The 23363-nt window shown below is 41.2% G+C and overlaps 1 protein-coding gene across 3 annotated transcripts; it reads right to left on the bottom strand.

Annotated features, from left to right (window-relative positions):
* Positions 1-288: 288 nt before the first annotated feature.
* Positions 289-23321, bottom strand: arhgap18 (Rho GTPase activating protein 18). Of its 3 annotated transcripts, none has more exons than XM_086189575.1 (19): positions 23211-23321; positions 22971-23093; positions 12013-12241; positions 10686-10830; positions 10053-10135; positions 9771-9920; positions 8739-8802; positions 8226-8344; positions 7423-7494; positions 6339-6432; positions 6033-6124; positions 5343-5420; positions 4999-5158; positions 4799-4881; positions 4512-4718; positions 4253-4387; positions 2842-2963; positions 2674-2729; positions 289-2549 (listed from the first exon to the last, which is right to left on the bottom strand). In XM_086189575.1, exons 2-19 carry the CDS (start codon positions 23003-23005, stop codon positions 2458-2460), a joined length of 2016 nt encoding a protein of 671 aa, XP_086045701.1. In that variant the 5' UTR covers positions 23006-23093; positions 23211-23321; the 3' UTR covers positions 289-2457. The 3 variants fall into 3 exon arrangements, with proteins under 3 accessions (XP_086045701.1, XP_086045700.1, XP_086045698.1); XM_086189574.1 differs by having other exon boundaries at positions 22971-23070; positions 23211-23261; XM_086189572.1 differs by lacking the exons at positions 22971-23093; positions 23211-23321 and adding an exon at positions 21217-21583.
* Between the last annotated feature and the right edge of the window lie 42 nt (positions 23322-23363).

Genomic DNA, 23363 nt, shown 5'->3' with positions numbered 1-23363 from the left:
CCCATTCTGATTGGATGACTCTGTCCTTTCTTAGTGCTGATTTAGCAACCCAACTAAAGACCTTCCAGCTGCAAATAAAATCATTTTCAAGTTATTTTTAACCCATCGCAAAATAAATATAGATCCTCCAGCTGTCAGGTTCTTCTTCCCCATGAAAATAATGAGTGGCGTTCACAATTAAACCAATCAAATGACCAAGATGTGACCGGTTTACCTTATTAAGATCATCATAATTCATGAAATATTAACTGGAGGTTCACAAGCATCACAACAACGCAAGCGTGAGGCAATTAAAAACTACATGTTTATTTACAGGCAATCCTAGTGGTCATTTTAGAGGCAGAATTAAGACGAATACATCATGATTTGAGAAAAAAAAAAAACATTCACAGTAAACAAGATTACACAAGGCAGTAGCAGACTTTCAATAATTATCTGAACAGTGACACATTATTTGTCTGGATTTACACTCATCTGACGCCGAGGCGCAGAAACGATCCTCCACAGGATGTTGGAACTGTGTGAGAGGCAAAGATGTTTGCCAAAATAGATGAAGCGGGCATTTTCCACCCTGAAAAACATTTGCCAATAAAAGTACAGTATATCCCCTGCTCTCCAGAGCGAAGCCAGAGTGTCCAGATACTTTGGGGATAAATCATGTGACAGTGCATCATATCACAAGGCCACTTGCAAGGCAGAATTTTCAAAATCAACACGCAAGAGTCCACAATAATTTATAAACTATCAACTATTTGGTAGAAATATTGGAAGGCAACTGAGCCCATGTGAACATCTATAAAATGTGGATATGTTTTTAAAATGGATTCACAAAAAAACAAACAAAAAAAAAAACAGCCCGTGGTTTTAAATGTAATCACAATGACTCAGTGATTACATCATCACTTGCCCTGCTCAGTCAGTTATGCTATTATCACAAAACCCAGGAGAAATTTGTCCAGTTATTGCTGGTTGATGCTCACTGCTAATATTCGTTACTCAGGTGGATTCCGCCCGCAACACAACATAAGAGCAGGTCATAGACTCAACCTTCAAGTTTTGGACCCCCCACACCCCAACACACGACCCTCCCGCATAACTTCAATCTTTTCTTGGTTAGAACAAAGTGCTTGGATTTACTGATGTCAAATATTGTGATAATAGCTTCTCTTCGAATAGAACATAGATTAAAACAAAAACAAATTAAAATTAGCTCCACAGAATCAAAATTATTTTATGAAAAACCAAACATTTATGCAGGGAATTCCTCTTTTATACGATTTTAATATTTCATCGCCCCAAATGTATCACTTGTGTTCAAGGAACATGCCAACTTTTTGGGAAATAAATTTACTTGCCATCCTAACTTTAAGTAGATAGCCTTCTCTCCTCTGTGCCGCATTAGGGAGCTCGAGGCAGACCAACAGCAAGTTAGCTTAGCGAAATGAAGGGCAGTGGATGGGTAGGTTCGCGTACCTCCTTCTTACAAGCTTAGCTTCCAAAACTGTTGGTCCTTCTCTGTGTATTCTGGTTCAAATGGATAGGTTCAGGATCTTCGTTTGACCTTTGACAGAGCTATGCTACCACATCCCATCCGTCACAGATCACCACGCTAAGCTAACTAGCAGTCAGCAGGTCTCAGTTCCAAATGCATGCATTGGGAAAAGAACAACATCTATCTGCTTGTCTGGTTCTCGGGAGGAAGACGCACATCAGTTGTTCCCAAAAAGTTTTCATGCTCCTCTAATCTTGTGGCTCAGTGGGTAGAACAGGTCATCCGCTAACTTCTGGAATGGTGGTTCAATCCCTGGTTCCTCCAGTTCAAATGGTCTTGAGCAAGACACTGAACCCTGAGTTGTACGAGATGGGCCTGCAGCCATCAGTGTGTGCATGGGAGTGTGAGTATCGAAAAGCACTTTGAGTACCGTCAAGGTAGAAAAGCACTACATAAACGCAGTACAGTACATTTACCACACAACAAAGTGATTAGTGGCAATAAATCACACTACACAATTGCAATACTTTAAATATCAACCCAACACAGGTTGGGATATTGGGAATCACCATATTGTGGCTCAAGGGCTGAAGTGGTAGTGTTACTCATCTACCAGCGCTCCACAGAACGTTGATGAGAAAGTCTTTCTAAACAAGTGGCTTCTTTTCACCTGCATAACAGGTACTTCAGCTTACAAATCTTAAAAGTAGGAGAAGGCAAGGTGAAGAACTGTCCTTGTAAAGCTAAGAAATCCTCCAAACAGCCTGTTCAAGGGCTTTCAAACTACCACTGATATGATAGGATTTTTCTTTTTTACTATTATTATTATTTGGACTTTATGAAGTGTGTAGAAAAAATAATGACGTGAGTCCAGAACCCTGAAAACAACAGAAACAACTGCGTGACGTCCTGCTGTGATGAAAATATAAAGCTGTCCAGCATCCGGCGGTGCAGGCAGAGTGAGCTCACCGCTGCACAGGTTTGATGACCCACTCTGCTGTGGGGTTCAGCTGGAAGAGGTCTTTCATATAGGTTTCCCCATCCAGACATCTCTCCTCTGAGGAAAGACAGGAACAGAGACAATGTTACTTTGATGGATTCGTATAATTTCTCATCTCCTGGCTGACTGGATCACCAGCTGAGTTACCAACGTTCAAAATACTGATGATAAATGAACTTACTGATGTTCCCACCCATCTCATAGAGACACAACTCTTCCCTCTTCACCGCCACAGAACTAGAGAGAAAGAGCGAGGGACAGACTAATCAGAAAAGACATGAAGAGGGATTTTTTTTTTTTTTTAATAGACAGGACAAACATTGAAAGTCTCTCTAAATATACACTCTACCTCTCTTGGCTGAGAAAGCGCGTTAATACATCAGCAGCCTGTAAGTCTTCAGTTAGCTGAACAGCCATGGAGACTTTACTGAACTGGGGAGCCTGAACACGAATAAATCCCTGTGAATTCTCCTGGTTTAAACACAAGACAGAAACAGAGAGTGAGAGAGAACCCTGACGAATGCAAAGCACTCTTCACATTCACGCTCCTATGACGCTCGCTGCAACGACAGCCAACAGCTAACATCAACTTACGGCTGACTTTGCTAGAGGGTGATCTCTTCTGGATAAACCCAAGATATTCAACCTTAAATCTCCTTGATGACTTTTGAGGAGGGAGGTATGCTAACCTGCCCATCCACGACCATTCATTCTGCTAAGCTAAGCTGCAGTCAGCTGATCCCTGCGGCACTCAGACGAGAGAAGGTTAAATATCTTCTCGTCTGATTCTGGGGAGGATGGCCAACATGTGAATTACCCAAAAAGTTGGCATGAGCCTTTCACGTGCTCACTCACTCCACTGGATCAGCTGTATTTTCATGTACAGGTACATTTGTGTATTTTTCATGTACATACTGTAGGAGTACTATTATTTTTACTTTATTACCTTCAATCTTATAGTCTCATCCCAACTTCTGTTTTTGAAGCTGCTTATTTCATTCTTCGTTGCTTTTCATTGCTTTTTCATACTTTTAGGAGCTTTGTAACTAAAGAATTTCCATCTGGGAACCAAAAAAGTAACTCTGAGTCTCTGTTTCCCAATCAACAGTCACAGAAGTATAAGCATTAGACTCTGTATTGGTGGATACCCAGTATGAAGGACAGTGATCGGCATCATGTCAGAGGAGCCTGATGGGATTGGACTCCATTTAAAAGAATAAACAGTATCAACATCTCAGTGCTCTGCTGCAAATGGAGGAAATATCTTATCATCAGGCAACTGTTCACTACCCTTGTGAAGCCATTGAGACAAAAGCAACATTAATTCACCACCACTAGATGTCCCTATTCCTCTGAGGCTACACACACACACACACACACACACACACACAGCTGTGCAACATGATATCGTATGACCATATTAGGAATCATCATCATCATCATCAGTATTAAACAACAGGGAACCCCAGACATGTCTTGCACTCACACAGGGAATATTGATGATGCTGGTAAAAAACACCAGTACAGCAGTCTGGTGTGGAACTGGGCTGAATCAATGAATGGGAATTGAATCATATATGTAGCTGAATGACTGAGACTGCAGTCATTATACGCTGTCGTGTAATATGAGTGAATTGTCTGTATCCACTACATCAAGACATTAGGTGACGTGAGACTGACATGAAATCAAAACATTCCACTGTTTACTCTGTATGGTTATGAAAATCATGATCATGTTTTTATGGAATTCAAACTTTTACCTCAGGAATAGTTTTGTCCGGTGGTTTGTCAGTAGTGATTTTCTTCAGCAGCTTTCGTACAGCCCTCTCCTTGTGTTGTTTCCGCTGACTTTCCATGTTTTGTTGTCTGACCTGGGTCAGAATGAACTTTGGGATCTAGGAAAGACACACACAAACGCACGCGCACACACACAAAATTTCTCACCACTGATTCCATTCACTTTATGGTGAAACTAATTTACTGCTGCTGCTGATTCGATAGGCTGTTTTTAAATCTTACTTTCCACAGAAGACTCTGGTATCTTATTAGCAGCCGGACGATATTGGCTGTACTTGTTGCCATGGAGAACTCCTGCTGTCCTGTAACCTTGGAGCGGCAGCCCTTAAACATGAAGATGTTGGGTGCCATGACGACAGAAACATTGTTGAGGGTCATTTTATTCTTGGCCTGGTGGTCAATCACACGCTGGAAAAACTCCACTAAAGCCTGAAGAAGAAAACAAAAGTTACAAAAGCGGTGAGACGACGCTTTAGCAGCTGAAATCCCTCCATGGCGCACGAGTCCACCTTCAAACTGTCCCGATTGGCTTCAGGTAACAAAAGAACCAACAGGTTCAAAGCTTGCAGCTGCTGCTTCTTTGTGGGGAGTTCTGTGAACAAACACACACACACACACACACACACACACACACACACAGAAACGTTATCAACATCACGGGACTAGAAAGCTCTTGTGGAAAAACAAACAGGCAAAGTCAGCTACGCACTGTTGACAGCGATAAATGCGTTGAGGTACTCCACAGTAAGCAGCGGATGCGGTAACTCTCTGATGAACATCTTCAACAGGCTTGCTGCGTCGTGCTGTTTCAGCTGTTTCCATGGAAACATCCCGTCGTAGAAGGATGACTCAAGGTCCTGGCACAGTGACTGGATTCAGGTCAGACACACACAGACAACAGTGTTGGCCCGACTTATCCACCTCAGCACCTGGTCACATCATTCATGCTTGCTAACATCCACCATGACAGGCTGTCAGTGCTGTCAGGTCCATTCTACAGACACGGCGAGATGATTGGAGGTATCAAACTAAACTGTGAGGATTATTTCCCACCTTGACTCTAGTTACCGCTCCAGGGATCCGGAGCAGCCCCTCCGTATCTAATCCTTCCTCCTCTATGTGAGAAATAAGCTGGGGAGGAGACAGAGAGAGCCATTCCATTTAGGTAAAACCTCACAAGAAAAGATGTACAATCCTCAACTAAAGAGTTTGACTTTTTACAAAGTAACAACGTAAATTTGCAGTTTTATTTTATGTTTGTTGCTTCCTGTCATTTAAGGTGCGGAGAGGGGATGCAAAAATTATTGTTAAAAAAAATCCGAACTGCTCAACACACACTTGAGCAGCAAAGGTTACAGAAACTAGGGTGCAATAAAGGACAGAAAAACACATGAGCAACTTTGTATACTTATGTTATTTATTTGTTTCTCCTTGATGTAAAAAAAGCAAACCTAAAAAAACGAACTAAAATGCCATCCCAAACCCACAACGCAAACCACACTGAGGGCTGAACCATTTTACACATCGAAATCGGTTCTGCTCATCCTTGAGAAACTTTAGGTGACTTTACTGAAAAGGCTGGGAAACCCAATAACACAACACCTCTGATCGGGAAGAATAACGACATTTCTAACACGACTATGGGACCTCTGATCTAACTGACACATGTATCGCCGCACTGTTGAATTATCCACGTGTCTAACGGTGTCAGACGACGTGACCAACGTGAGGGGGAAATCTCACCCTCTGCAGGATGAATGGCACTCTGGTTCCAGCCGCCCTCCTCTGGTCCTGATCCAGTAAAGTGGCCAGAGGAACACCAAACAGACCAGTTTCTACACAAACACAGACGAGTTCAACTGGTTATTCATTCTCAAACTTTAACTTTTTGTTTGTATTTCAGTGATTTTTTTTTGTATCCCTGTAATCCCTGATTGTGCATGTCTAGGTTCCTTTTTTCATGTTTAGTATGTTTACCTGCAGTTTTGTTTAGCCCTCAGGACCGTCCCTACTGTATATGTCTAGGTTGATGTGTGTGTGTGTGATTACCTTTAGTCTTGACTTTAACAGCTTTGTGAGCCTTCAGGTCGATCCCAGCAGTGTCAAACAGAGCCGTCATCTCCACGAGTGCTAGTCTGCGGACCTGATACACAGAAGACAGAAACTGAGCGAAAGCTTCTCTTCAGGCGTGAATGGGATACACATCATGACTCACATCTATGACCAAAGGTTGATTACATGCAGAAAGAAAATCAATATTTGAATACATACATTTTTGAGATAGAATGAAAAGGGCAAATATGGAAAGCTTCTTATTCATATGGACACTTTGTCCATTTATCCTCAGTACAGAAATGTGGACAGCGGAGAAAGTGGGATAAGCAAATCTTTAGTTTCATTTTGGTGAGAAAACAGGCCAAATGTTGTTGTTGTTGTTGTTTTTTTACAGAGGATTTTTAAAATCTCATTTCTGTTTGTTTTGTTTGTTTTTTTATCTCAGCCGGAGGAAAAAACAACAACAACAACAACAACAACAGGAAAAACCAATAAATAATTTTTTTTTACCATGTTTCATGCGATAAAATGTTTTAATTAGGCTTTGGTTTATGAAAAAACCCTCTGTGAAAACACAACTCTGACTAAAATGGGAAAGATTAGTGCAGGTAAAAGCTACCAAAGTGGAGATTTTTTTGCGTTATTTTTATTTTTCAATCAAATTTGATTACATATACGCACATATTGATTAAAAGTAAAGGTCAAAACAAAAATTGAATATTTCTCAAACTTCCAGAAGTTATTTGAACAATGTAGCTTTTTAGTTTTTGAGTGCTCGCTATGACCGCGGCCCAAAAGTAGCGAAAGCCAGCCTGGCGCCATTGCGTGTGGTCGCCATGTTATCAGTCTTGTGACGTGGGCGACATAAACCTTAACCTTTAAGCTGCAAAATGAGTAAACTCAACAGTTCCAATTCAAAGCACTTAAGAGGAGGCTGCACTGAAGTGGGTGTTAAAGTTGTGTCGCACCTTAATGCTACTGTGTAAAAACAAGTGATGTTTATTCTGCGAAGGATTCTCCTCATGAAACATGCTGCACATCCACCCACATATCCAGAAATCCAGCTGCAACACGTTACCTTTTTCATATCGAGCGGAGACAGATCTCCTATTCTGGTCTGACCTGTTTTATCTCGGAGCAACTTAAAGTTCTTGGGAGGGAAATGGAAGAGAGAAGGACACAGAGAGATGGAAGAAACATTAAAATGACATCTCAAAACATGAAAGATCATTCCTTTTTTTCCAGTTTCAATCTGTAAGGTGAGGAAAGACGATGTAGTGCTGCATCAACTGAATCTGTGGAACTCATCTGTTACACTAGCATTGACCACAAGATGTCACTACACACCAAGCTTCAACACACACACACACACACACACACACACACACACACACACACACACCAATTATTCACTATACCAGATCTGCGGCTATCTAAAACAACAATAACGCTACTGACCAAACAAAAACTTAAAAACACTGCAGTACTTTCACATTGTAGCTCTTAAATCACCACAAACCCTGAAGATCAAACCAATTCCAGCAAATATAACGAGTTTTGTAATCTAATCTCCAACAATCGGTAAAGAAACCGATGTGATACTGCGTCAGCTCTCTTTGGCCATTGCACCCTCTCTCCCTCTTTTTCTCTCTCATATTCTCTCTCACTCTCCCTGGTAATCATTGATGCAAGTCAATTAATGACTTCATACAAGCTCTACTTGCAGTGTATGTCTGCATGCTTTAAATTAATGTGTCCTTATTTATTCAACACTTACTACTCCACACGCTCTGGCATGTGCATCTAGTCTTTGCATAAGTAGGAGTGTGTGTGTGTGTGTGTGTGTGTGTGTGTGTGTGTGTGTGTGTGTGTGTGACTCACTGGCAATTTGTCGTCAGGTGAGTTAGGACTGGCGTTGACCATTAACCGTTGACGGATGTCCTTGTAACTGAGAGCCTGCTCTGAAAATGCAACCTCATCATTCATGACTGTCTCAGGTTCTGCCAAGACACGACAAAACAAAACCAAAAAAAGGTAAATATATCGACCACACAAGTTGTGAAGTAAAAAAAACCTTGTTTATGTGGGTAAAGTGCAGTTGTGTATACCCCGAGATAAGCAATCAAATATGTTTACTTAAGTTGAATCCAATATTGTTTTAAACAGAGTCCGAAAGAGGCTTGCAAACTTACTTTTAAGTGCTTAAAATACTTTATGGGTTGAAAAAAAGCACTCCCATGTAGGCTTTAGCAGACATTTCGTATACACAAATCAAAGATAAATCTATGTTTATGAATCATTTTAATGTTTAATGAAGTGTATTCCAGCCTCAGTTCGTTCATCTCCCCGCTGACTCAAATTGTCTGTGAGTCAGGGGGAGTGTGTGGCACATACCGGCCAAGTTGACATCGTTCTGTCCATTCTCACTTCCCTCTTTGGCTTCACTGGGCTCCTTGTCCTGAACGGCAGACGGTATAAATGTTCAACCACTTCAAAAAATGTACACAGAATTCACGTTATACATTATCCTCTCTGTTAATTAGTGGACAAAGGTGTCTCTGCGTGTGTTTCCATGTTGGAAATAGCTCATTCTGCAGAGCAGTTTAGTGCAGCAGACACACTTCTACCTACATGAATCCATTACATGAAAGTTAAAATATCCAGTGCACATTAAAGAAAGAAAGAAATGGGATTGTGTTGTAATGGAGTAACTGGGGAAACAGCACCACCAGACCCTAGAAGTAAGGGAGCAAAAGCCAACTTAGCTAAATTGTGACCACTTCCTTTGTGGGGAAAATAAAGAAATGTGTGTGTGTGTGTGTGTGTGTGTGTATATATTGTGGTTGGATGTTAATTTTGTGTAATGACTAATTTCTTTTCCACGTCACACTCTGATTTTTGTTTTGTGGGATGATGTAAAAACTTGGAAGCCGATTTTCACCAAACCTGGAGGAATGTAGCACGAGTCAAGGAAGAATCCGAATATGTGGGAATCGAAGGGAATAAACTATATTTCAGACTAATTAATACCAACTGTATTTAACCCTGTGAATTCTTTCATCACATACACAGAGAAGTTAGCATCTTACACGCTACAGCATGATTTTTGAGTCAAGAATCTCATCCAATACAGCCAGGCAGATGATGAGTTGAGTTGTTTTTGTTGTTTTGATGAAAGGATCTATTAGTTTTGCACATAAATAGTCATAATGTGCCATATTGCAAACATTTGCATGTATATCTGTTTATGAGGACACAATGTTTACGTGTGTATGACAAGGCATACAGTTAGTATACTGCTTGTCATGTTCGAGTGCTGTCTGCTCACCGAGTTCGTAAACGCAGTTACACATCAAGAAATGTGTGTAAATGTTATTTGTCATGCATTTGATCATCGATGTGCGTGTGTGTGAGTTTGTGGGTAACCTTGTCAGGAGGTCTGAATATATCCCTAACATCAGGAACGTGCTGCCGGTTGCGTCGTCGTAGCGTCTGCTGCAATGAAGCCACACGACGTTCTACAGCTGCCGCCTGAGTTCTGGTCAGTGTGGACAGGAACACGGCACTGTCTTCTTCCTGTCAATTAGCAATTAGATGCTGGTCAACAGCACTAATAAACAGTGTGGTCGTTCATAGCTGTGACCTAAAAATAAAGCACAACTCAACCCGGTATCAAGTCTAATCTAATACGGGATAGATGATTAACACCTGATCCTGGTCAGCTGCCAATGAATCATCAAACAGCCGCGCTAGTCCTGCCTCAGTAAGCCACGCCTCCTCCTGCTCCCCATCTGAAAAGTGAAAATGAGAAGGGAGAAAATTGACAGATGATAAAAGACTTGGTTTGAAATATTGTTCAGGAGGTGGTACGGCACCAGAACCAGCTCCAACTCTCATAAACGGGAGAGGGGGAGGAAGCTGCGGGACATCCCTGTTTAAGACACCCAGATACATTCTACAGGTGCAGGAAAAGGAAGTTAGTGACCATTAACAGCACGACAGGAAGTGTGTGTTTGCTCAAGAGAACAATAGTCTTTATAAGCACGTTAAATTTGAAGTATAAATACACATGAGAACTGCATACCTCACCTGCAAAAACAAGTCTGCACAAGTCAAAGCTGGCAGCTTCACAGGGGACACAAACACCTCAAAACAGGCTTACCAGAGTCTCTCAACCGCAAAACATTCGGCACATAGGGCCTCATGCATGAATCGTTCAGATCTTAAATTTCGTGCACGACCAAATATGGAAGAAAAACTGTCTGCACACACTTGCTGATGTAAGAAGAAGATGTAATGTTTTTCCCTGTCAGGTCAATTCATGAACATGATGTATCCTACCCTCAGGAATTTTCTGCTGCTCCTCTTCTTGCACCTCCCCTTCCCCTCCACCGTCGCCCCTCGCCACTCCTCCTTCTCCTCCCGACCAAGAGATGTTCTCCACTTCCTTCCAGTAGTCGTCCATCTCCAACTCATCCAGGGAGTCCTGTAGATATTCAAAAGATTTAATAACCTCCTTTAAATCAGTTCCTTTTGTAATGTTTGCTCCTGACACACAAGACTCCCAGCCAGTCTGATGTGATACTTGGCTAATACTGTTCTCTTTTTTTGTCCCTGAAATGGGACAAATGTTTTTAATACTCTTACATCGCTCACAAAAGTTAGGATTTTACAGCACATTACTGAATCTAATTAGGAGTCGAGTTACAGCCTGTTAACCAAACAAAAAATTCAATTGTGCCGCTTAAAATACTAAATAGAAAATCTTATCATGTCAGTACATCAGGAGCCAGTTACCCTATCCATTTGATTTTGATATTTTCAATTAGAAGACAAGAGCTCTATGAAGGAAACATAATCCAGTCACCGCTGCTTTTAAAGTGTTTTCCCAGCATATTTAAAGTGTCTTAGGCTTAGGTTTCTAGCATAAAATTAGCTTTGGTTTATGTTCATGTTGGTACACAGGTATCCAAGCATCGCAGCTGAAGGAAGTGCAGGTAAAAACACTACATGTTTTTAGTTAAAAAAAAAAACAGCTTTAATTAAAAAAAGCACGTGCACACACACACACACACACACACACACACACACACACACACACACACACACACTCAGCATCAAAGTTGAGGTTCTTCTCATCTTACTCTCTGGACAATCACCAGAGTGCGTAAAGATAATTGCACCGTTCCTGAGAGACATGGATGACGGAATATAAATAATTGCTGGATTGTATTTTACTGTTGTGGAGGGTCTATGATGAAAAGGTACAAATATTGTAATGGAATGTTGTCTACTGAAGAAATGCACCCTTGGAAAGTTGAGATTTAAAATGATTTTCAAATTAGTTGAAGCAAGAGGAAGGAAAAAAAGGCTGATCGATGAATTTATTTGAAATTCGGTGGCCAACACATGCATTTTCCATGAAAACAAGACGACAAAAACAGCTTTTTTTAAATAGAAGAATGCAGTAGTGGAAAAAAGATTTATCAGAAAAGATTAGCTGCAAGAGCAGCAACTCAAAGTACAACAGAGCTTGCTGACGTATGACCTCTGGAATTTCTAAAACTCAATTGTTTGTTCATCATCAAATGGATAAAAACTGCAGCTTCACAAGTACAAATGTAGGAAACAGAATCGAAGCCCTGCAGTAGCATCCTTCACCGCGTACCTGGGAGATGCAGCGCTGACACGTCGGCCGGGGTCTGAGCCTGGAATTGGGGCTGTGTCTGGGGCTGGAGCCAGAACGAGGACTGGAGGAAGACCTGGGGGGTGGTGCTGTACCTGGGTTAGGGACTGATGGCTGCTCATTGCTGGTGGGTTTGGTACTGACAGAACCGTATCTGTCTCCATGGTGTGCGCTCTGGTTCTGCTGAACGGTGTACTGGCCAGTCCTGCGACTGCAACATAAACACAGAGAGGTGTTGAGACGGTGAGAAAGACTCAAATCCGGTTTAATGACGGCCAGCATCGGGCTGACGTGAAGCAGGAACTCTATTAATCTTGATTAAAAAGAGCCTCTCGCTCTAAAGACCTGGACTGAAACTTGCTTGCAGGGATCTGTGGACTTTGTCCTCTATTTAACTGGGATGTTATGACCGATGCCTTATAACAGCACCTGCCATAAAAATATCCCCGGCTTATAAAAGTTTGAATGTCTGAGAACTTGATTGTGTTTTGTTTTCTCAAACCCTTCAACAGTTTAAAAAAGCCAGCCTTGAAATCAAAATGGAAGAGACAGCACTCGACAGTTATTCACTAAGTATAACAACAACAACAACAACAGGGGCTAAAAATAGCAACTACACACACAACACGGACCGGGCTGAGCGCGCCTCTGATGCTTATGTGGAAATGAGTTATTACACGTTCATCAAAACCTCTCATAACGTTACTCTCGGGTTTCTGCAGTGCCTCATTTATGATGCAAGAACACTGTGACACTCGTATCCAGACAGTCCATAAATCTTTTGCTGTATCATTAACCTAGTAAGTGTCTTTCATCCCCCACTGATAGCGTTATATTACATGATTCATAGATACATACATGTCAGTAGTGCTTCACTTGACTCAGTGAAACTTCCACTCTTGAGTATTGACCAAAAATAAAACTCCAAACCAGATTTCTAAACACTGGAAGGAATTTTCCCAAAGTTCAGCTAAACGTGGTTTGAATGGTTTTTGGTTCAATAAGCAAAAAAAACGTTCCCAGAGAGGGTCTTTGCTAATTTTCCACTTTTTGGTTGGTCATGGGATGGGGGGGGTTGGTAACATGAAGGCTTTGTTACCAGCGGGGGACGCTGGGCATCATTCATGGACTGTCCTATTACTGCTGACCACACAAGCTGGCAAAGGCTTTAATGTTATAATCATAGCTAATAATGCGATATTACTGGATGCAAAATACACATAGAAAAGGAGTTACTGTCGTAACTAAATTAGGGGCTAAAAACTTCTAAAGTCCTGAATTCTGTGACAAGTTAAAGCTATCGGGTATCCAAGACTCTGCTACTTTGATTTTGACTATTTTTCCCACAAGCAGCAAACATACCAAAAGCGCTCATTCGATCATTTAAACAAGTCCAGTTAAGCATAAGAACACATCTGCAACTTTGGTTGGGTTTTCACATGTTAGTTCTGGCGTTGTATCTCATACCTGAGAGCCTTAACATTTGCCAGAAGTAGGACGGACATATGTTCTGCAGCTGAGCTGTAGCCTGCAAATACCCCCTCTACAGAATTAGAATGGCTGGCAGATTTGCAGTTTAAAAAGGAATAGTCGGGAGGGACGTACCGACCTCTTCTGTCCTGACACCTGGATTTAGGATTTCAGCAGATAGAGAGTACTGATCTCATACTAATACTTCATTCAAAAGCATTCTGCCTCCCAGCACTGACTTAAACAACGCTTTGCTAGAATTGTAAAACTAAATGTAACATATCTGTGCATCAGTAATGGTAACTGGCATCTTTTATTTAACGGATAAAAGAGAGCTTTTGGCGGAACTGTAAAATCAAAAAGTACCAGACACTCATTCAACAATGAACGTTTTGATTCTCATTTCTTTGGGTTTGTCAGTGTTTCCACTGAATGACCCCTTTGTTGTGACAGAAGGTCGCATCATCCAACAAAGCCGATTGTCTCCTCTCCTTCTCCCACTTCAATTTACAGAGTTTCATGGAGCTCGGGCAGCAGGCTCCCACAGCGACAGTTGTGTGAGGCTGCCAGCATTTGACAATTATCTACCTTCACAACAATCACCTGGCTAAACTCCTCCAGAGCAAACAAGTGCGCAGACAGAAAACAACCATCAGCTCTTGATAATGGAGCGAAAACCCACCACGAAGATAAAGCATGCCTCGATTCTTTAGTTATACCACACAGAATTGACAGAAATGGCATTTCACTGAAAACATATAGTAATGCTACGTCTAAGTTTGACAAGGTTCAGTAATACTGCCCGGAACTTACAAATACTTTCCTACATTTCCTGTCGAATAAATATGGCGAAGAAAGGCTCACATTTGACAGCGACGGGCTTTTTCTGAAGGAAACGACTGACTGAAATGTTTGAAATAGATGCCGATGCTGATACCAATGAGCGACTGACTGACTGACTGACTGACTGACTGCCTTTAAAGGTGGAAAAGATTCTGAAAGATGTATCAAACACCCAGTCGCCGCATTCAATAACTGAAATGAACCGAGTGTAATAGAGGACATAAATTTTCCTGTGAGACCTGGAAAGTCCTGCTAAGAGCATCAAGTTAATGTGCTCTACTAATTAATTTGGAATTATCAGCGGAGCATTACACTGAGGATCCATGCTGCGCCAAGGTCGCATACCACGGCAGACTTCCTGCCACACACACATTGAATACACCTGCTTAAGTGATAAAACACCTGTAAGTACAGCTACAAACAAACACACTTCTCCTCTTTTACTAACAAATAATTTAGTAACACCACCATCGACGATTTTTCTCCTAATTGGTCATCTCCTTTCTTCCTTCTAGTGTTTCTCCTGCCCTGTAGGTCTTGAGTTAAACTCCAAAAAACACAGCTAATGCTTCACCAGATGTGCCGATTTCTCAGGAATGACAGAAATGTCTTTGGAGAAACGTGAGATTTGTTTGACTGTTTAAACCTGGCAGACACAGACTCACAGGGGGAGTTAATCATTGACTTTCATCAACAGCTAAAAAATATATACAGTATATCATGGTTTTCGGAACTATCAATCATATTTTAACAAATGCACAGTCGGGTCTTTGCTGGAAGCACAAAATATTTGGTTGAAGAGTTTACATTCACCTTACATGTGTACATACACTTGCAATCTTTCTTGTTAAGGGTTACAAGTTCAAGCTCAATGTTTAACCGTCATGATCAAGACAAGGAACTACTAACTGCTCAGGATCTGTAAGGGGCTTTGAATTCAGAAAAAAAAAGGGCTGCCACTTTACTTTTTCTGTACAAATATTTATCATTTGTCTGCATCAAATGACATTTAGATCAATTATCATCCCCATCAGCATCAGGAAATAAGAGCGGAACACAGAAATAAAGTCTGCAATCTTGAATATTCAGGTCCTTCACATGAAATAAGTCTGTAAATACCACACTTGTCTATTTCAAGGCCTTTTATGTTTCTATAAAATGGCTTACAAGTGCCTAAACAAGACTGGATAGAGGAAGTGCGAGGCAAGTTCAGTGACAACCAAGTGGTGTAGTTCATTGATAGCATAACCTTAACCTTTGTTCATCTGATTGCATTTTCAAAATCCACCCCCCCCCAAAAAAAAGGTGTTCATTTTTGAAGAGAAACTTGCAAGTCATTGTTTGCCAAAGAATGTGTTTTCTACATTAATCCAAAGGTCAACTACAAAAACACCTCAAAACATCCAAATGCCTATTAGCTGTGGTGACGCCAACTTCTGAGCAAACAATTAGCAAACGTAAATAACAGCCAGCTTTCTTATATTATGAAGATAAAGACAGTGGCTTTCATTTTTGGCTCATCCGTTGTAGGTGTCAATGACGGCTGACCTTCTCTTGTGCCTGTGTGACTAAGTTCATGCGGCTGACTCAGCTGGTGCAGTGACACATGGTTATATCTGCTCAGCCTCGGCATGTTAGCATTCTAATCTGAGCTGATGTTAGCAATTAGCACAAACCGCTGCCATTGCAAGTATAGCCTCCCAAAGCTGCTAGCACGGCTGCTAACGCAAGCTGTGGAGTGAGACTTGGATTTATCTGCTCAGCCTTAGTATGTTGGCACTGTCAGCGTGAGCGTACTGTAGTTAGCATTTAGCTCAAACCACCACTATTCTTGTTCAGCCTACCAGATCAGTTGGCATGGCTGCTACCTCAGGCTGTGAATGAATAACATTAGACCAAAATCCAACAGGTAGAAATAGGTAAATGGTTTAGCCCTAAAAATAAATACTTGTGCACCCTACCAAGTGCTTGGACTTGGAATCCTTTTTCCAAACTTTTTTTTTATGAATGTATAAATAGGTACTTGTTGGCTAAGACAATGAGGCTTCATTTTCCAGTTCACCTTGATGGTTAAGTGTCGGAAAACATTTGAGAACCATAAAAAAGAAAATGGAAGTGATTGTTCTTGACTGATTTTCCAATTTTTAACATCAATTAAAAGCAGGATATATATATATATATATATATTTGAATATGTTTTGAAAATCAGCATTTGTGTTCCAAAACAAAAGCAACACGCTTCAGGCAAGGTTACAATGATGCAAACAAACAATTCAAAAGCTTTAAATACAATAGTACACATGACTTTGCTCTCTTTCCCACACACGCTCAGAGGTCAGGTGGACTGCCCTTGTCAGTAAAACAAACACATTCTCTCTCTGGCACACTTTAGATACACATCTGTGTGTGTGTGTGTGTGTGTGTGTGTGTGTGTGTGTGTGTGTGTGTACTACTCTTTGTACCTCAAACCTTTTATCAGCTGTGTATGGAGAAAAAAACATCTTGGGGGGAAAAAATAACAGCGTGAGGGGCAAACAGACATCGACGTGGTTAAGAGCGTGTTCCGCAACGATGAGTCTGAGGTGAGTCAGGGTTGGAGGAAGTGAAGTCGTGACCACATGACCAGCGTGTGAGCTTTTATAAATCTAGTGACAAATCTCAATAGGAACATGACAAGATAATGAGGATTAACACAAAAATGTGTCATTTCCACACAGGTAGGGTGGCAGTCAAATACATTTACACAAGTGCTCTTGTGTACAGTTGTTCTTATTAATATCTAATCTTATCTAATATTTCTATTTACAATGCTTTTGTACTCCAAAAGCATCATACTGCACTTTACCCAGCCATATTAGAAATTTATACAATATGATGTTTTGTTACAGCACAAACAGTACACAGAATGTCACTTCCACTGGCTGCCACATTAACATACTGCTTTGTGTTCAAGCATTAAAACTATGATAACGATGATGTAGCATCTAAAAACTTAATGCCTCAGACAGTTGATGTATTTAATCAAATATAAATGTCATCTGTTACCGCAGCTGTCATGCAAGCGCCGTCACTGCCCACCACAGCTGCGTATGAAAATAGGAGGAAGTATTTAGTCTGGCACTCATTCAGATGGAAGCTCCTCCAGTAAAATACAGTTCCACATAAAATTTCTTTAAAAAAAAAAAAGCAAAACAATGATTGTCCTTATTACTTTGGCCATGTTTTGCATCTCTATGTGGTATTTTGAGAGTCATTCCTTATGTATTCTTCATGTCAGAGCAATATATTACTGTTATTATGTCTATTATGTCTACTGCTGGCTTGCTCAGGCACTTGCTCACACTATTGTTTGGTACCAAACTGAAATGCATTTGCTTTCTTCTGATGGTGCTTCCTTTATTTTACATTAAAACTTTCATTTCACAAAATTCCAAAAAGTGGAACTGATTGTTTCAAGGGTCTGATCTTCCGCCACCAATGTAGGGGATGGTCAGATTTGTTCTTCTCGTTTGATTCCGCAGAAAAGTGAACAGCTTGAGGACATTTGAGGCCGACATGAGAAACGGGAAAAGAATGAAAAGTGTGTGTGTGTGTCATTCCCTTTCAGATCAACAGGTGCCAGCTGCCCTCTGTGGGAGACAGAGACCGTCTCTGTTCAGTTTCCGTCTCTCTGATACTGTTAGTTCTCTGCGATGATGAATAAATCATCTGACTTTGTTCTAATACATCTCGACATGGAACGATCTGGATGATGATTATTTCTGTTCTTTATTGTTCCTAGCTCCACCCTTGCGCATTATTACATTCCTGTTTTAAAAGCCATCAGTTTCTCAGAATAATTCTTGAGGTGTGTTTGCTGCTTCTGTCCATACAGTAATGTCTACTCATCGTAGCAGTGGTGAGAGAAGTATTCAAGTACAAATACCACTGTACCTGGACTCTGTTTATGATGTAGAAACATGTCTTTTGCTTATTATTACTCAAGCATTAATGTAAAGGCATTTTACTCTTGTCATCTGATATGGAGCTCATTTTGAACTCACTTGTATCAAATTTGGATTAATAAGACAATAATAATTGCATTATACATAATGGAAATGAAACAAGACCAGGACAAAGTCAATTCATTGGAATTGTCATCAGCTTAAAAAAGTACTTAAGTACCTCAAATCTGATCTTGAGTGGACGGACTTTGTTATATTCCATTGATGGGAATCACATAGTAACTCATATGATATTATCACAATACTAGATGATATTATCACAATACTAGATGATATTATCACGATATTAGATATCATCACAATACTAGATGATATTATCACAATACTAGATGATATTGTCACGATATTAGATGATATTATCACAATATAAGATATTATCACAATACTAGATGATATTGTCACAATATTAGATATATCACAATACTAGATGATATTGTCACAATATTAGATATTATCACAATACTAGATGATATCACAATACTAGATGATATTATCACGATATTAGATATCATCACAATACTAGATGATATTGTCACAATATTAGATATATCACAATACTAGATGATATTGTCACAATATTAGATATATCACAATACTAGATGATATTGTCACAATATTAGATGATATTATCACAATACTAGATGATATTATCACAATACTAGATGATATTATCACAATACTAGATGATATTGTCACGATATTAGATATTATCACGATACCAGGTGATATTATCACAATACTAGATGATATTATCGCGATACTAGATGATATTATCACGATATTAGATATTATCACAATAATAGAGGATATTATCACGATACTAGATGATATTATCACAATACCCAATGATATTTTCACAACCTTTGCTCACCAAAAGCAGAACGTGTGTTTATACACTGCATCATGGTGTCAGTCTATTTGACAGCTGAGATGAAAACTGCATCACACAAACTGCAGGTTCTTAGGGTGGAGCCTCTTGAAAACTCTCACGCTTCATGAAGAACTTGCCAGAATGTTGTGACAAAGTTGTGATGAGGATGAGGTGAATCAGTTTACACCACCAGCTGCTGATATTTGGCACCGGTGTACTGATACTACATAACAAGTATCATCATATATCAGTACATCCCCAACCCCTCATCCTGACAACGACAGGGAAAAAAAACCAACAAAAAACCTTTTATATGTTTTTGTTTCAGATCTCATATGAAGAGGTTCTTTTCATAGCCCCCCCCCTTTTTTTTGCAGATGGCATTTCCTGCCTCTGCATTGTATTGCTGCTGTTAGCTGCTTCACGCTGTAAATTAATCTGAACCATATGTGTCCAGTGACCTTCTTTTATGAGGTCACGGATGGTTGGGGAAGCTCTGACACACTTATACAGCTGTCGGCCACCCCCCCAAAGTTCTACGTATCAGAACACTCCTTGTTTGAAACAACAGAAAAAGACATCCATGTTCAAGACTCCCCCTGGACCTTCAGTGAGGCTTCTTACCGGTCATATCGCTTTCTATCTGTCTGCCTCTCTTCCTGATGAGGGGAAACAATGACAAAACTTAGCCTTCACAAGTCAACTAAGACAGGACACACACACGCACACACACATGCACACCAGACACACACTGCTGTGGGAGGTGAGACAAAGGGAGGCTGAAATGTGATGCTGTTTTTTTCCTCTTCTAGCTAGCAGGACAAGCCATCTGGAACACACACACACACACACACACACACACACACATAAGCATGACTATACTGTACCTACCTACCCACAAACACACACACACACACTCAAAGGCAGGTTGGTCTATTAGTCTGCCTGCTGGACTGTTGTCCTACACTATTAACAGAAGTTGCTTGCAACTCTAAACTGGTACACACACACACACATCGGCCACTGCAAATAAACAAGACAGCAGTTATAAATAAAAGAGTGTCACTGCTCCACTGTTTCCATGTGAGCTTAGTTCCCATTCAGTGACAGCACTTTCAGAACCGGTCTTTTCCTCATGCCATACTCACATTAAGTTAATAAACTCATTCATGCGTCTTCTAGTATTATAGATGCATGAATGAATGGAGGTATGTGATAAGTGTTCCCTTCGTTAAACAACAGCTTCATGGGTGATGAAGATGTCATCCTAGCTGAGCACCGATTTGGAGTGACATGTCTAAAGGAAAGAACAAGTTTGGAGGAGTGTTGTTTTTAATCTTTTGAGGTAAGATTTTGTAGAAGCTGTTTTCATTCATCTTTTCTCAAATTTAATTGACACATTATTGCACCGATTTGTGCTCAAGGCACTTCAGCTTAAGTGTGTAACTATCTTTGAATTGCTTGTTTGGTCCAACATAAAGTGTAAAACTCAAACGTGAATCTGCAGTTACACACGAGTGTTAAAAAAAAAAAGAAAAGTCATATGTGAGACAGGGAACTTTAAAATATAGATGATTCATTTTCTTTTGACTAATGAGTCTGAGTCAAAGTTCTGGCATGCATATTCCAGGGTAAACATCACCCTGCAGAAGCACACACACAGTCTAGATCTCTGGCAAATCTGGGCTGTTAACAAAGTCAAGGTTAAATTGCTGATTAGGTGGAAAAAAAAAAAAAACACAACCCAAGAAGGCCAAGGGAGCTGGCAACATGGAAGTTAAAGAAAAAAAAATGTTTACGACTGCTTTTTGTAGTTCAGTCGCTGCTGGTCAACTCTTCCCAGCAGACAACCAGATCAGAGTGCAGCAACTGTGACCTTTGTTCCCCTCTGCATAACACTCTGCTTCTGGGTCCGGCTGTATTCAGTTTTGATATAGCAACACACACACACACACACACACACACACACATACACACGCGCGCGCGCGCGCGTCCCACCTGGCCGCGGTGGGCTCCTGGTCCTGGGCTGAGGGAGCACAAGGTCCAGTTTTCGGCAAAAGTTCGGCGTTGCTGTGGTAACCCGTTAAAACCACTCCCTGGGACTGCTGCTGCTGCTGCCGACTCATGTTTCCCCTCCTGGGCTTCTTTCCTCTACTTCATACACAGCTTACATCCAGTCGCTGGTTAGCCGCTCAGACCAGCCGCTAGCTAGCCTCTCTGTGTATCTGTGCCTTCCATCGCCGGACTGTTGTGTTACCGACTCATTGTGACACAAAAACTCTCCTCTTTCCTCCCTCCGCCTTCTCCTTACTCTCGTCTTTCACTCACAACTTGCGTGTTTGACAGAGAGGCGGGACACGTCACAAGACACGGCGCTGGGATTGGATGAAACCGCAGGCTACGTTACAGCGGCGGTAGTGCCCCCTGTTGTCCGGGGCGAGTACTGACGTTGACTGAGCAAGTTTTTAATATTAACAGTGCCAATTTCAAAATTTCTAATTAAATTTACAGATAATTAAGTCCAACTCAAAAGTAAGGAGCCCTGGAGAGACCAAAGAATTTTTTGTGGGCAAAGAGAGAGTAAAATGTATGTTTGTCAATGTCGTTAATTTCCATCCATTTTCTTCCGCTTATTCTGTTAGGGGTCGCAGGGGGGTGGAGCCTATCCCAGCAGCCTTAGGGTGAAGTTCACCCTGGACGGGTCACCAGTCCATCACAGCGCCAACACATACAGACAGACAACCATTCACACTCACAGTCACACCTACGGTCAATTTAGAGTCTGGATTAACCTCGTCCCCTCTTGATGTCTTTGGACTGTGGGAGGAAGCCGGAGTACCAGAGAGAACCCACGCAGGAACAGGGAGAACATGCAGACTCCACACAGGAAGATCCCCTGCTCCAGCTGGGGATCAACCCCGGAACATTCTTGCTGTGAGGCGACAGTGCTGACCACTGCACCACTGTGCCACCCACTCTATTTTGAGTTGCCACTCGTTCCCTCAGTATATATAGAAATATAGCTTGTTCAGAAATATAAAATAAACTTAATTGTGGGAGTGAGTTTTATCTTTTGTCCTTAAAATAACTCAGTTGTGGGGACAAGTTTTATTTCCTGGCCACAAACGAACTAAATTAGGGGAACAGGGTACATCTTGCGGCCACAAATCTGTCAAAGTGAGGGAACAATTTAATACTAGTGGCCTCAAAATAACAGAAATTTGAGGTACAAGTTATGTATTGTGGCCCCAAATAAAGTGAACTTAGGGAACACATGTATCTCATTGTGTTTCCTTCCATGTCCACAAACAGAAAAAATCTCAAATATGAATTAAACAGCCTTGAAATGAGCTAAAATATGAGCTGTTTTCATGACGGACTACATCCTCCGCTACCCATCTAAACAAACTCTCATCACTTTACAAAGCTGTTACATTTAGAGCATACAGAGTTTGGGGGGGGGGGGTAGTGTTGTTTTGAGGCTGCATTCCTGTGAGGGGCTGTTTGAGGCTGCTCACACCCACACAATGTGGGAGTGTAGGAATCACACTTCCTTTTAAAAGCTCCCCCACATTTCTGACAACCTTCCTAATCATAAAGCCAACAACAAGGACAAAAGAAACAAACAAAGAAATGAAAATTGGTCCAAAATAAATCCAAAGAAGATTTACCAGCTCAGGTATACACAAGCAGTACAAGTACACACACAAGAGCTCAAGCACAAAGACGTCCTCTCACTCTCGTCTTCCTACCTGAGATGAAGGTAGTAGGTCAGTCTGGAGACCATTGTGTCTCTGTCAAGCCAAAGTGATTTTCACTTAGGATGATTTCCTGGCCACGTGCTTAGCCGTGCTGTGAGAACACACACACACACACTGCAGCCACAAGTCGATTAGCCAGAGAGGTCAATGAGATTTTCCAGCTTCTCCATCTGCCTCCTCCACACTTCTGATCCCATTTCATCCCTTCACTTCAATCCTGCTGCTCCCTACCTCCTCCACTCTCCCGTCGTGTCCTCCTGCCGCTGTCACCTCCATCTTCCGGGACACCTCCACAGCTCCTCCTGACCACCAGGCATCTTGCAGTGGTTGAATGTTCTAACGCGGTGGAGGAAGCAGAACTTTTGCCGAGATAGACGGTGAAAT

This window comes from Aulostomus chinensis, chromosome 20, assembly GCF_037954235.1.
Source record: "Aulostomus chinensis isolate RoL2024-O1b breed Wild chromosome 20, RoL_Achi_v1.0, whole genome shotgun sequence".
Classification (NCBI taxonomy): domain Eukaryota; kingdom Metazoa; phylum Chordata; class Actinopteri; order Syngnathiformes; family Aulostomidae; genus Aulostomus; species Aulostomus chinensis.
This window is presented reverse-complemented; position numbering and strand designations above follow the sequence as displayed.

Coding starts and splice junctions, on each gene's coding strand:
- arhgap18 (XM_086189572.1), bottom strand. CDS start 21,344: ATGAGTCGGCAGCAGCAGCAGCAGTCCCAGGGAGTGGTTTTAACGGGT. Junction 8,803..9,770: donor TATTCAGACCTCCTGACAAG/GTTACCCACAAA, acceptor TCTGCCGTTCAG/GACAAGGAGCCCAGTGAAGC. Junction 5,159..5,342: donor GAGCGGTAACTAGAGTCAAG/GTGGGAAATAAT, acceptor ACCTGAATCCAG/TCACTGTGCCAGGACCTTGA.